The sequence below is a fragment of the Myotis brandtii genome, unplaced genomic scaffold, assembly GCF_000412655.1.
Source record: "Myotis brandtii unplaced genomic scaffold, ASM41265v1 scaffold675, whole genome shotgun sequence".
Classification (NCBI taxonomy): Eukaryota; Metazoa; Chordata; class Mammalia; order Chiroptera; family Vespertilionidae; genus Myotis; species Myotis brandtii.
Window position 1 is genome coordinate 1,334,882 of NW_005370635.1, and position 15,363 is coordinate 1,350,244.

At 35.4% G+C, this 15,363-nt stretch overlaps 2 protein-coding genes across 3 annotated transcripts in view; one reads left to right on the plus strand and one right to left on the minus strand.

Moving 5' to 3' along the window:
* Window positions 1-2,351: 2,351 nt before the first annotated feature.
* SOCS4 (suppressor of cytokine signaling 4) overlaps window positions 2,352-15,363 on the minus strand; it is a 30,372-nt gene continuing 17,360 nt past the window's right edge. The window contains exons 3-6 of one of the 2 annotated variants that reach the window (XM_014529266.1): window positions 12,787-12,861; window positions 10,802-10,867; window positions 9,770-9,888; window positions 2,352-6,044 (exon numbers count right to left, since the gene is read on the minus strand). In XM_014529266.1, the coding sequence (XP_014384752.1) occupies window positions 4,627-5,952 (1,326 nt within the window). In that variant the 5' untranslated portion in view covers window positions 5,953-6,044; window positions 9,770-9,888; window positions 10,802-10,867; window positions 12,787-12,861 and the 3' untranslated portion in view covers window positions 2,352-4,626. The remainder of the gene's footprint in view (window positions 6,045-9,769; window positions 9,889-10,801; window positions 10,868-12,786; window positions 12,862-15,363) is intronic. The other variant, XM_005881302.2, reaches the window with a different exon arrangement.
* On the plus strand, window positions 10,203-10,768 carry LOC102246911 (ubiquitin-conjugating enzyme E2 L3). The gene has a single exon (XM_005881300.2). It carries the CDS (start codon window positions 10,233-10,235, stop codon window positions 10,695-10,697), a length of 465 nt encoding a protein of 154 aa, XP_005881362.1. The 5' UTR covers window positions 10,203-10,232; the 3' UTR covers window positions 10,698-10,768.

The following is a 15,363-nucleotide window of genomic DNA, read 5'->3' on the forward strand; positions in this document are numbered from 1 at the left end:
ATTCTGTCTTTATTTGAAATCAGATTAATGTGCACCAAATCCCTTTCCATTGGGTTATATCCATTAGAAACCAATGCATATCAAAAAAGTTACCTCCATTTTGTGCCCATTATCTTAATTTGTTAGAATAGTATAGACAGATTCTTGTAGTGTTGCTCATTTCTAGCAGGTCATTAAAAAAGTAAACCCTTTGCCCTAGCTAGTTTGGCTCAGTGGATAGAGCATTAGCCTGAGGACTGAAGGGTCCCTGTTTCAATTCCAGTCAAGAACATATGTCCAGGTTGCAGGCTGGGTCCCCAGTAGGGGGCGTGCAGGAGGAAGCCAATCAATGATTCTCTCTCATCATTGATGTTTCTATCTCTCTCTCCCTCTCCCTTCCTCTCTGAAGTCAATAAAAAATATATTTTAAAAAAGTAAACCCTTTGTGCTTTCTGTTCATTCTTTAGAAATAAAAATGATTGTAAAACTGGTTATAAAACCAAAATTATAAAGATTTTTTCCCAAAGTAGAAATAATTTGCTTAAAATCTTATATTCATTTGGGCACTATTTTAACACAGGCTATTTTAAATTTCAGCATTGTTTTCTGTGTGTTGTCTCCAGGAATCTTATAAGTCTACTTTCCTATAAAATTTGGTCTACCAAAATCAATACATAACTGATTTGACTAATTATAGCTTAAAGTGACAAAATATTTCAATGAAAACTAAGCATATTATTCATGAGTTAGGTCTCAAGGTTTTGGTTTCATAGGAAGGAAGCTCTCTATTATGTGGATCTGTAAAATGATCCAAACTTCAGAGACAGGAAGCTGATAACTTGATTTATCTTAATGGCTTTGGCTCTTGAATAAATGATAATGGTTTGTTCTTCTTATAAAAAGAAATGGAGCCCGGCCGGCATGGCTCAGTACTTGAGTGTAGACCTATGCACCAGGAGGTCAAGGTTTGATTCCTAGTAGGGGCACATGCCCGGGTTGCGTGCTTGATCCCATGTGGGGTGTGCAGGAGGCAACTGATCAATGACTCTCTCACCATTGATGTTTCTCCCTCTCCCTTCCACTCTGAAATCAATAAAAATATATTTTTAAAAAAGACTTAAAAAATGGAATTTATATAATGAGTCCTAATTGCCACATTTGTTCTACTTCTTAAAGGATTTCTATTTTCTAAGACATTCTTTTATTATTATTTATAAGAAGTCAAAACTAACTGAAAGCCATTCTTTGACCACATTTTGCCATCAGCTGAAATTCAGGAAAGAATACAGGACTGATTACCAAATCAATAAATCTAGCCACAGGCTGACTAAAAGCTTCCTTTAATCTTCTTCCTGTTAAGTCTTCCTTTAAATTAAACCATTCCCATTGTGAATTATTTAAGTGAATGGTATGTTTATAAAAAGATCACACATGATTCTTCATACAAAAATACTCAAGAAACCTAAAAAAATCCATCACCATATTTTTGGAATTAGAGTATGAATCAAGATGCTACAGCTTAAAGGGGAGTGGGTTAATGTCCTGAAAAGCTTCAGAGAGAAATAGAAAAGTCAAGTTTATTTCCTGATTTGTGCAGGATGATTCCCAAAGTGCAGTTAAGTGTGTGGTCCAGGCTAGCTATTAGTGATTAAGTAGTTCCCTTTCACTGTCAAGGCTTTTCCCTGAGGTAATGCCTAAATTTCTTAAGTTTAATATTTTATCTTGTTTCTTTTAACCTCATCTTCTTTTAACAATAAGCGCTGCATATTTCCACCATGATGGTTTCTCAACTCTAGAATTTACTTTTCAAATTGTCACGTCTTAAGAGTTACAAAATTTATATTTATTGGTATCTTCCCACATTGTTCCTCTCAAAACTTAACTCATTTTACTTATATATTCCATAATTGCATTTTAAAATGAGTTTGTTTCTGAATATTGGATGCTCTTCCAAATATGTTCTCACAAAGAAACTGAGAAAGGGGTTTCCCTTTCTAAATTCAGACCTCTTAAATTCATTTAAAAATTAAATTTATTATTACTCTTTTCATTTTCCTTTATGGTAAACAGTTTCCTTCCCAAGTATTTATATTTCTACTAGAGGCCTGGTGCACGAATTCATGCACAGGTGGGGTCCCTCAGCCTGGCCAGCCATCAGGGCCGATGGGGGGTGCCGGCTGGGGGAGGGACCACAGGAGGTTGGCCAGGGGTGGGGAGGGAATGCGGGAGGTTGGCTGTGGGAGCGCACTGACCACCAAGGGGCAGCTCCTGTGTTGAGCATCTGCCCCCTGGTGGTCAATGCGTGTCATAGCAACTAGTAAACCAGTCATTCAGTTGCTTAGGCTTTTATATGTATAGATTTTCCAGGTTTCTTTTAACTGTAGCAAATACCAAAGAAAAATACAAACCATTTCAGAGTAAATGAGTCTGTTTCCTGCTCTCATTTATTAGATCATCTACTTCAATGCTATATATATGGCAGTATAACAGCTATTAATACCTTGAAATTGAGAAAGCCAAAGAAAATATATCACAGTTTGACTATATGAAAAGCTACTTAGATTTTTGATTTTATATAAACACCAATTTTTACCATTATAAAAGACAACATAATTATGCTTCATTTTTCTTTATAAAATTACCTTTTAACAGAATATTTGTTTTTGTCATCCCTTAGGTTTTTCTGTACTGATAAAAATTATTTTTAAAGAAAAATATTTAAAATAATTGTTTCATAGAAACAGAAAGTCTCATTATCAAATTCTGATAAAAAATTATAATCATGGGTAGAGTCTTACCATACTATTAATTTTCTTTCACCAAAGATGAGCATTTAGGAATTGTAATATTGGTAAATAAGATAAGCTTCTCAGTGAACTACAAAAGTGCCACAATAAAGATGAGGTAGTATGAGACTTTTCTTTTGTAAAAGGAAAATAGCATCTTTAGAAGAGATATTTATCCTGACATTGGTGTTGAAATCCTGAGCCTCATCTGCTAATAGAGGTGCTATTCTAATAGCTACCCTTCACTGGAACCAAGACAATCTTGAGATCACCGAGAAAAAAGAATGGTAGAAGATAATGGGAACAGATTTTCTTGGTTTAATTTTGTGGTAATTGCTAAAAATTTATTTTAACACTATTATTGAAAAATGCTATATTTATATTAGCAGCAGAGCTGCAGGAAATAGAAATGCTACTTCAACATAAAAGCAATGGTATTTAAGAAACATTTATTATAACTAAATTTTAGTAAAAATTTTTTCAACCCAGGTAGAAAGTTTCCTATTAGAGCTAAACCAGCATCAAGAAATTAATTACTATATGTAAACAGGTCATCAGAAGAAACAGTTGTCTAGGAGATTTATTATTCACTGATTCTTTTAAAGAGGGGATAGATAGGATATCACTTCATTTATCTTACATAGGGATAATGGTGTTTCTAAAAATGCTTTCCTGTTCTTGGGAAAGTAAATTTAAAATATTACACCTGTTGCCTAGTACTGTTCAGTATGACCTAAGCCATGTAGCTCTCAAAATGTTTTCCTTTTTTTGAAGCTACAATAAAGACATGTTAATTCTGAAGATAGAAATAATTATTTGAAACTTGAAGATTAAAAACAATATTAAGCTTTCTGAATACTAAGCTCTATGTTCACTTCTTGAATCTTTATTCAAGTTCAATTTAAAATAATGAAAACTTATTTAGGGACCAATGAAAATGTGTGGCTGTTTATAAACTGTAGCATCTCCCCAAGTAACAGGCTGAGTTTCTATAAAAGAGCTAAGTAGAAGAAACAGTTCATAAGTAAATACAGAAAAAAAACAACCCCACAATTGTTTTAGAACTTTAGTAACTACTAGTTACTAACAGTGTTATCATTATTTTTAAAGCTCCCAGTGAGAAAGGAACAATATTTATGTTCCAGGTTTTAAGAGAGACCTATTCAAGGATTAACAAATGACCATGCCACATTGTAGAATACATTCACCTCCAAAAATGTTATGCTCTCATTTGATTCTTACTGATGAGATTAATCAAATTTAGTAATCCTGCTTTAGTTAATATTTAAAATACTGTAAAAACACATCAAATTGGATTTTAAGCTATGTTGTTACCTTTAACATCCCTATTAGTAAATTACAAGTCAATTACATTAGTATAGATTGTGAATTACAACACTCAGCTTTACTGAAGAATTTGAAAACAACTCTGGAAAGGGAGATGGGGAAACCGTATTTTATGTATAGGAATGCCAATGGCATAAGTTAACAAAGCATTTTACATGTAAGAAAGGACACAGGATTATTTTTAAAAAAAATAATGAAATACAAATTATTAACTGTGTTTACAATGTCTACCAATTTTCAAATATCCCTGGATCATATGCAAGTTATAATTAAGAAAAGAAAAAAAATTAAGTATATACTCTATAGAATAAAAACAAAAACCACTTGGTCAAAAATACCCATTAACCCTTAGTGTGTAACTTTAAACAATTAGTGTTTTGTAAGAAAAATAAACAGATCTGGAAGCAAAATTTAGGGCAGAGGTTTATTTCAGACTCTTAACTGCCCTTGTAGAAAAACTCAAAGTAGCATTAAGAAAAATAAGGTATTAAATTCCCATGTTCCTACCCTCTACCTAGCATTGTTGTTTTGGTGCATCAATCCTGAGTACTCTAACTTTTGATTTATAGTGATATTCCTTCAGATATAATTTCATAGAAGAAGGAATTGGAAGGGCATCAATGCCATCATAAGTTGTACAGTTACAAATTACTGTTCTGCATATATGCTGTAGGGGAAAGGGGAAAGTCCGAATTAAGGGAGTGGATAAAAGTGGTTCAAAGAACATACAGGCACTTGGGTCCTTATAATGTTCTAGGAGCCCAGTAATATCAGGAGAATGGAAGACACAAGGATCATGTGCATCAAAGCTAAAGTTGTGATTCCACTGTTCAATCCTAGCATGAAGAGAACGACTATAGCGTCTGAAACTAACAGAGAATAAATAGTCTTCCTGTGCTGAGTCTCGAAGTAAAAAGGTACCCTCTGGTTTTCCTTCTAGGAGAGCTTCAGCTGCATACTTATCCATAACTCCCCAGTAACATGGATTGTTATTGATCTGAAGGAGGTCTGGTACAAGACAGTGGACATAATCAATCTGGGTGTGGTACTTAGGAGTTGTTCCCAACTGAAGGATTTCTTCATCCATTTCCCATTTGGGTTTGTTTCTTTTCCTGGAACTTGTGCAAAGTGTTATAATTTCATCATCTGAATCCATATCACTATCTTCTATACTATTATTTGAAACCAGGTTCATCAAAGAGCCAGGCATAGGACCACCTCTACATGAAGCATTGTTGGTGGTTATAACACAGGGCTGAACATTGGGATGTGAGAAACAGTTCACCTCTTCTTCCATGTTTCTTCTTTGTTTTGGTTGACCATCCCTCAATTCACTCTGAGACAAATCTGTGCTTATCAATTCATCTGGTTTGGGGTTTATAGGAGCAGTGTGTCGTTTAATAAAATGCCACCTAAAGGCTAAATCTGATCGAGGTGGGAAAGGACACTTATCTAACATGAGTTCACTGATATGAATTTTTCTTTTAGATGGAAGCCCCGAAGAGTGCCGACTACTACAATTCTTTATTGGGAAGCACTGCCCCACAGCATCTTGCAGTTTCTGTTTAAGAGATCGGCCTAAAAATCTATGCCCACAAGAATGATCTAAATCCAACTCGATGGATGAACAGCTGTGCTTTCTTTCTTGGCTCTGTAAAGGAACTTCAGTTTTCTCTATAACATTTACTGTTTCAGCATCTGAAAAACTTTCACTCTTTTTTGACCAAGATAACTTCTTTCCACTCCACACATAACCATCCTTTCTGTCAGCACTTCTACTCCTACTAGTTTTGGGCCTGACATCTACATTTTTACTATTACTTTCACTATTTTCTGCCATTTTAATAAGTTATCCAAAAATTCCAGTGTTATAAATACTGCTTTTTTAGTTTTTCTGGCAGGAAGTTTCTTCTGGGCACTTTCTGGATGTACCTAAGGGGAGAAAAAAAAAATCATTAATCATTTGTCATTCACATTATATAGTTTACATCTTAAGACCCAATTAGACCCAAGATGAAAAAGCATAATTAGTACATGAAAAAGATGTCAAGCCTCCTCTGTTAGCCAAAACATATGCTCAAAATGCAAATAATTTCTAGTCTTGAGGTACATCTTATGCCAATCTCTTTTTCCCTTATTTTTTTTATTTCACAGCAGACCAGTGAATAGGTTGTAAGAGACACTGAGAAATCTGTGAGCTGGTGTTTGAAGTCCACTACCCTATATAGTTTCTTCACTTCCCTCCCCTTGTTTTTATTCCTATTTATTGAAAATATGAAGTTTTAAGTTATAAAGAACTTACAAAATAATCACCACTGAACAGTACAAATGCCACATAACATTCCCAATGCAGTTGTTTGTTTGTTTTTTGGGGGGGAGGGGAGTTTCCAATTTTTATTTGCAAAAGACACAAATAATAGCCATCATGTTTCAGATCACTCTGAGATACCAGTGTTATCAAATTCCAGCACCCCCCAAAATATTTTTTTAGCTATTTTTCTCACGGGAAATGTAGAATATCCACTGAAGTTTTGAAATGCTAAAAAAACCCCCAAAAGAAATAAAAAAGGAAGGGAGTTAGGAAGAAAAAGAGGGAGGGAAGAAAAGAAAAAGTAGAAAAGAGAAAAAGGAAGAAACTAAGGGAGGGAGAGAGGAAGAGAAGGAGGAAGTCTGACACCCATTATGACTTCCCAGTTTCCTTGGGATTCAGAGGCCCTGGTTTTGAGAAACACCTATTTAAGTCAGAGGAGTCTAAGTATCTTCTTAGAGTAGGATAGTTATTTTCCTTTTCAAAGAAGGACAGGCATATGCCCTTCTATAGAGCTTCTTAATCTATCCTTCTGATGGAAAAGGATTAAATGTGTGCTGAAGAAATCTTCTAGCTCAGGCAAGCTCCTAACTACAGTCTTGGCCAAAGATGAATTTCTTTGGAGTTGGAGTGGTGGTATTTGGCATCAGTTGAATTTCAGCGTCTATCCACATTTTGGTGCCACAAGCTTTCGGGGAGGAGGTATCAGGCCAACTTGAGGCAAAATGAAGTTAATCACTATTCACCTTGACAAGGCTGTAATCTGCTTGAAGCCAGGGACTCTATACTCTATGTCACTTTTTTCTCGGATATCACTACAGAAGCTGGCACACAGTATAAATGGATTGATGATAATGTATTAAAAACCATGAAGTACTATAAACCATCCATCACATCAAGGTACCTATGGAAATGGGCAATGTACCATACACCCATTTACTAGTAGATGATTCATGTTTAATGTTCAAGTAAAGACTTTCACAACTGACAAAACTCTGATAATCTCAATGCAGTTTTGTCAACTGATTTCAATAACTGGTCAACTTCACTATCAATCTAGGCAGTTTTTGGAAAATACAGAATCGGACAAAAATTTGGTATTTCACACACACACACACACACACACACACACTTGTATTCTTCTTGATAATTTTGACAAACAAGCAGATAAATTTCTATGGGGCAATGCCTTTCCTATGAAATTGGCTAGATATACTAAAATTTACAATGTAAAATATTGAATTTTATTAAGACTAATGCTAATGATTGGCCATAGATGAAATTTACTTAGTTATTCTTAGGTGGAATAAGATTTAAGTCCAGAATTGGAGGGAAGGGTTCTATAATTTCAAATGTTTTGAAATTAAAGTTGAATTTTGTGTCTAAGAAAATCACACTCAACATTCTAATTATGATTAAGTTTCTGATTATGTCAGAGGAACATCAATAATCCCAGCAGTTAAGTAAATGTTTAATACTTACCTGGCAGGGGAAGATACCATGATCACGAAGTAAATGTTTAGAGCCACTTGAATCCTTTTAAAGCAGTAGGCAGGGTCCTCAAACTTTTTAAACAGGGGGCCAGTTCACTGTCCCTCAGACTGTTGGAGGGCCAGACTATAGTTTAAAAAAAACTATGAACAAATTCCTATGCACACTGCACATATCTTATTTTGAAGTAAAAAAACAAAACGGGAACAAATACAATATTTGTATTTGCATGTGGCCCGCGGGCCGTAGTTTGAGGACCCCTGCAGTAGGGTTTGAACCAAGCATCTGCAGTGGCAAATGATTGTCACACGCTTAAAGTGTGAACTGATGACACAGATTTGCTATATAAAGTACTGCATTTCTAAACACTGAATAGCATCTAGTATTATACTAACTGTTTTGATTTAGTAAACTCATGGATATATAATCATTTAAAGTCCATAGGGGAAAATATTTAAAATCTAATTTTGAAAGAAACATCATCACTTACATCACAAACACCAAAATTACACTCAACAGTATGCTTTGGCTGTTCACAGACTAAATTCCACTAAACAAAAATAAACATGCAGAAGCAACAAAGTAAACTGAAGAAAATGAAGTCACTGATTAGAAGAGACACTTCTGTTACTGCCTAAGAGCTTACACTCTAATATATTTTTTAAGATAAAAAATAATAAAAAGAGTGCCATACAGATTTTTTTGTTAATATTACATAATTTCAAATTTTTAACTCAGCACAAGAATGTGGAAAACTTATCATTTAAGGTTTGAAATGCTTTTTTTTTTTTACTTACTAAAAAAGTACTAAAATAGCAGTTTATTAAGTAGATGACCATCTCTATTCCATTGGGTGTGAGTTCTATCTTGCCCCCTTGCTACCTCAAAATTGTGTCAGTTCTACATCACAGCTAAGCTTTCTAACCTCTATTCTTTATTTTATTTTTATTTTAGAGGAAGGAAGAGGGGCGGGGGAAACATTAGTCAGTTGCCTTCCACATGGGCTCCATCAGGAATAGGACTTGCCACTTTTTGGTGTATGGGACCACCCTCCAACCAACTGAGTCACACCAGCCAGGGCTAACCTCTACTCGTGATAACACTTCCCACCTTTACCTACTTCAATTTTTCTCTGCCTTCAAACACAACCAAGTTTTCTATAAAATCTTTTACTGATTATAATGCTTCCTTTAGTTATAACTGCTGCTTTCCATTACTATATTTCTTTTTTAAAAAAAAATATATTTTATTGATTTTTTACAGAGAGGAAGGGAGAGGGATAGAGAGTTAGAAACATCGATGAGAGAGAAACATCGATCAGCCGCCTCCTGCACACTCCCCACTGGGGATGTGCCCGCAACCAAGGTACATGCCCTTGAGTCCGCAGGCCGACGCTCTATCCACTGATCCAAACCGGCCAGGGCTATATTTCTTAATGAGTAGTGTAACTTGATTTCCCCTTGAAATGAAAGTAGCTGCCCCCCCCCATTATAAATGAGAAATAAAAACACAAATCTCATCTTCAATGAAATTGGAAGATATCTGCTACAGAACGTGTGGGTAGAGAACATGGTGAAAAATGGGGAGCTAGGTTGAAAATCTGCATGACAGCAATTAAATCTCTATGGTTCTTACTCCGCCACTTAGAGTAGATGAGACATTATTTGTAGAAACTGAACCAGAGAGGTGTGGGACTTTGGATATCAGACATAGCAAGGACAGAGGGGAGGCTTCGGACTAAAATCAGAATGAAAGTTCCCCATTCCCTTAGCAGAAAGAAACAGAATGGCCAAAGCGAAAGACCTATAGTGCTGCTATCTGGGAATACTCTAATAAAAAGCTGGAAGTCCAGCCAAACCTGCAGTGAACCTCTCCAGTCCACAAGCCCCGCCGACTCATATGCAGCTTTTCAGGCATTGTTGTGCTTCATTCACTCTAGAATATGAATGCTCACAGGTTACCAGTTTTGAAGAAAGTCTGCAACATAAACAACGGAGACTAAAACATAAGGAACTTGGAGAAGACAGTAACCATAAAAGGAACAGAAAATAAAGTTGATTTCTTCTAAATTAAGAGAAGGTATTACACCTAAGAATGACTAAGAGAAGGTGCAGGACAATCAGAGAATAAGGGTTTGCAAATTAAAATCACGAATGCAGAAATAAAATACTCAACAGGAAAGTTAGAGGATGAGTTGAGAAAATATTAGAAAATAAGAAAATAGTGGTTAAGACAAGAAAGCTAAAATTAGATGATCAGAAAGCGCAGGGGCCTCAGCCGCCCGCAGTGCACCCTGGGAAAGCAACAGCACCAGACCCAAGATGGCAGCCAGCAGGAGGCTGATGAAGGAGCTTGAAGAAATCCGCAAATGTGGAATGAAAAACTTCCGTAACATCCAGGTTGATGAAGCTAATTTACTGACTTGGCAAGGGCTTATTGTTCCTGACAACCCTCCATATGATAAGGGGGCCTTCAGAATTGAAATCAGCTTTCCAGCGGAGTACCCATTCAAACCACCGACGATCACATTTAAAACAAAGATCTATCACCCCAACATCGATGAAAAGGGGCAGGTCTGCCTGCCAGTAATTAGTGCTGAAAACTGGAAGCCAGCAACCAAAACCGACCAAGTAATCCAGTCCCTCATTGCACTGGTGAACGACCCCCAGACCGAACACCCCCTTCGGGCTGACCTAGCTGAAGAATACTCTAAGGACCGTAAAAAATTCTGTAAGAATGCCGAAGAGTTTACAAAGAAATATGGAGAAAAGCGACCTGTGGACTAAAATCTGCCGCGACTGATTCCGGGGAGTGTGAGCAGAGACCCTGAGCAGCGCATTCAGACACTCTGCCCAGCAGGACTCTGTGGAAAATGGACACGGGCCCCCACCTGGCGTTCGCTTGTGGCAGTTACTAACTTCCTACAGTTTTCTCAATCCAAAGTGGTCTAGGTAACCTGTAAAGAAAGGATTAAAATTTATTTAAGATGTTCTAGTTCTGCTTTCTTTGTTTAAAACTCACTGTTTTAATCTAAAAAAAAAAAATAGAGGATCAATACAGACTTTTCATAGAAAATAACAAAATGTATGGGGAAAATTATCAAAGAAAATGTATTAGAAGAACATAAGCCTCTATAATGAAAGAGCCCACTGAGCACTCAGTAATGCTGGGGGGGGCGGAGGGGGGGCGGAGAGGGAATACACGTAAAGTTACATTATTCTAAAATGTTAGAATCCTTAAGATAAGGAGATACTAAAGTCTTTCTACCTTATAGGTAACAATACTGTACTGTATACTTAAAAATTTGTTAAAGAGGATAAACCTCATGCTAAGTGTTTTTAACACAATAAAATAAAATAATAAGTAAATAACTAAATAAAAGTAGCCTCCTGCTCCAGTAAAGTCTTCATGAGGGAGAAAAGTCATAGTCAAAGGACTAACTAAAATGACCTTTGGTTTCAGTACCCCTGGAAGCTAGAGACTAGTTTCTAACCTTGAAGAGATAACCAGCCAAACAATCAAATATGAGGATAAAATAAAAACATTTTCAGATGTGCAAAGTGTCAACAATTTTACCTCATATTGGATAATGTGCTCTTCTAAAATTACGGTGTAAATTCAAAACAAAGAAAGCAACACAGGACATAAGGTATTTAACATAGGAGAGAGGAAGGTATTCAGAGCTGCTAGAGAGCAAGTCATTCATATATACACACAAGGATAATAGGCTCCAAGGTGGAAAATCTTAAGTGAAAAAAATAGAATTGACTTGGAAAATTCAACTGAGAAGAAAGCAATAGAAAAAGAATTGGGTAATTACTGATTACAGAAAAATGAAAACATACAAGAAATAAAATAGAATTATCAAACATGGCTCAGCAGTGAACGATATTTATAGTCACCAACATTGTGATATAACTGTAATAAAAGAATGGTAAGAGGAGACTAAAATAGAGGTAAATCCTCATGTAATCTAGGAAGAACTCATCATAAGATAATGTCTAATAATTGATGAATCAAGAAAGCAAAGTATAAACATATCTAGAAACACAAAGGTAATAATCAGAAAAACAGTTAAATAATTTGAAAGTAGATGCCTTTGGGATGGGCAGGAGAGAAGTGCAGTGTTCCTAACATTATCTAAGCTTTTTAGCTTAATTTAATTTTTAAGCTAGGTGCATATGTCATTTTAATGAAATAAATTTAAATTCATACTCACTGTGAAAAACCCAAGGTAGACAAAAACATATGTCATTTTAATGAAATAAATTTAAAGTAATTCATACTCACTGTGAAAAACCCAAGGTAGACAAAATTGTAAAGAAAAATGTAAAAACTATCCATAATCCTACCATTCAGTAACAATTTTTAACATTTTCAGTATCTCTATCCATGTATATGATAAGGATGCAGTTCTACAACACAGTGACAGCAGGCATTAAAAATATGGTTTGAGTCCAGTTTATTTTATACTAGCCATATGACTTGGACACCTTAGTTTCTCTGTAAAGAAGAGGTACTGATGCTATTTATTTCACTGGGCTGCTGGGGATTAAATGAAATAATGTATATAAAGTACTCACCTCAGATTCTAAATGTGTTATGTATTCAATAAATGTTAACATATTTAAAGCATCTAAACCAGTTTTAGACTGATAGTGAAGAAATCACAGAATATCTGTCTCTAGCCCAATGCAAACCATAGTTTATGATCAAATATAATTTTTGGAAGGATAACTAATTCTTCAAAGTAAAAAACAATCAATATGCCAAAACTCAATAGACCATAAAGGTACAAAGCAATCTGACATTTTCTCCCAGATAACTATACATATTTACATGCTAACATTACAGGTTTACTTTGGCAAGGCTTACCAACTTGTATATAGTAGATACCAATTAATCAATCATCTCTGGATTTCAGGTTAACCATTCTTACATGTGCTAGTGCTGCAGGTGTCCATAAAATAAAGTGAAAAATATCATTACCTTAAATTTTCCACACATTTACCTGTACTCAAAGAGTTAATGCACAGAAAATCTTTTATCTTTTTGCATCTAAGAATTATAGCCTTATATAAATTTTACAGGGCTATTATTTTGCTAGAAAACTGAGTTCATGCTTCAGAAGTCCTACCTTTTAAAATTGTTATGGCAAAAAGTGATTTGCCAAGACATAGCATATCAATATACGGGCCAAAATATCACTTAATGTTGTAGTTTTCAAAATATGAATAACGTTTATTTTCCATTTATATTTCTCTAAAAGTTAGAAAAATTAAAATTTATAAATATTGGATATATGATTTACAATGTTCCAATAACTCATTGTCAGATGGTGTGCTGTTTCTGAGGTAAGAGTTGGAGTTCCAAAAAGCTGAGGACTTGATTTCGCCCTCTCCATTTCTTTATTCACTTTTCAGTGTACCACAACTGCTTGCATGTTGCTGAATAGATTTGTGGAATATATAATCTTAAATAAGAGAATTTTTATAATACTTTGTAAATAAACAGGATCATAGAAATTTTATAACACACAAGGTTTGCTAATTATCTCAGGGCAAAATATTTACATAAGTTTTGAATTTTTAAGACAAGTTATACAATTTTCTTTTACAAAATGACAAGTTCTAAATTTGATGAATTTTACTGGGGTAACAGGTAGCTTTTAGAAGCTACTTAGCAGATCTATTAAGAAAGAAAGGCTAGCACAACTTTGAAGAGGACTCCCTCTAGTGACTGAGGAAGACCCAGAAACTTCCTGGCCACCTGAGCCACACATGGCTGTATTAGAAGCACCTGAGAGGCTGAGGTAATGCTGGTGGCATGCATCATCATAGGATAAACTTTGACAAGTATCACCCAGGTTACTTTGGGAAAGTTGGTATGCGGCATTACCACTTAAAGAGGAACCAGAGCTTCTGCCCAACTGTCAACCGTGATAAACTGTGGAGCTTGGTCAGTGAGCAGGCACAGATAAATGCTGCCAGAAGCAAGACTTAGCTGCTCCTATCATCCACATGGTGAGATCAGACCACTACAAGTTCTGGGGAAGAGAAAGTTCCCAAAGCAGCCTGTCATCCTGAAGGCCAAATTCTTCAGCAGAAGAGCTGAGGAAAAGATTAAAGGTGTTGGGGGTGAGGTGGTGGGGAAGTGTGTCCTAGTAGCTTGAAGCCACACTGAAGGAAATTCATTAAGTGCTCACAAGTGCTGTTCAAAAAATAAAAAAGGAAGAAAGGCAGAACAAAACAAAACTGATCACTTTAAGTTACAGGAAACATTTTAACAATTACTGAGACAGTAACTGTTTTAAAAAACGTATGCTATAGAGATCATTTTAGATCTTGTGTGAAGAAGTATAGATACAAAATGATAAGAAGATGGCTTTACTACCATTTTTTATAGTACAGAAATAAAAAATACTCTGAAAGGTGCAGATAAATCAAAGATCTTTGTTGGTATCTGCAAAAAGCTTTTTTTTTTTTTCTTTTTTCTTTTGGTTTGGCTTAGTGGATAGAGCATTGGCCTGTGGGTCCTGGGTTTGATTCCGGTCAAGGGCATATATCTTGGTTGCAGGCTTGATCCCCAGCTCTGGTCAGGGTGTGCAGAAGGCAACCAATCGATGTGTCTCTCTCACATCAATATTTCTCTCTCTCTATCTCTCCCACCCTTCCACTCTCTCTAAAAATCAATGGAAAAATATCTTCAGGCAAGGAGTAACCAAAAATAAATAAATAAATAAATAAATAAGTAAGTAAGTAAGTAAGAAAAAAAAATCACTTGGGAGAAAATTGTTTTGGCTCCTGATTCAGTAATTAATTCTTTATGAAGGCAGCTAAGTGACATTTCTCTGCAGAGTACACAGTGACATCTTGTAAAAACATTATTTCTTAATGAGCCAGAGGCAAATGTCTAAAAAGCAAGTTTACAGAAAAGCCTTTTTTGAAAAAGCAAGTTCCCAGATTTAGTAGCCATTTGATCTGTGGTTCTAGCACCAACTGCAATGACAGTGATAATAAAATGAATACCCGACATGACCACTGTACTCTAATAAAAGATTTAAATAACATCTAATTAGTTATATTGAGGCCTGGAAGGTGATTTAAATTTAAGATTTCTATAGAAACTATTAAAAATCCCATAATTAAAGGTTAAACTTTATTTAGAAAATTCACTTATATCCTCTATGATGTTGGATAAGGGATTATTATTGTATATATTAGTTACTTATTGAACTAATAGATCTACAATGGTAATGTACACCTAAAACCAAAATTCATGTTAATACTGTTAAAATAAATTCGATCCTATAAAGAATACTATCCTATCCTATCTAATAAAAGAGAAACATGGTAATTAGCCGTATATCCGCTACCCTTCCCATAGGCTAATCAGGGCGATATGCAAATTAACTGCCAGCCAAGATGGCGGCCGGCAGCCATGCACTGAAGC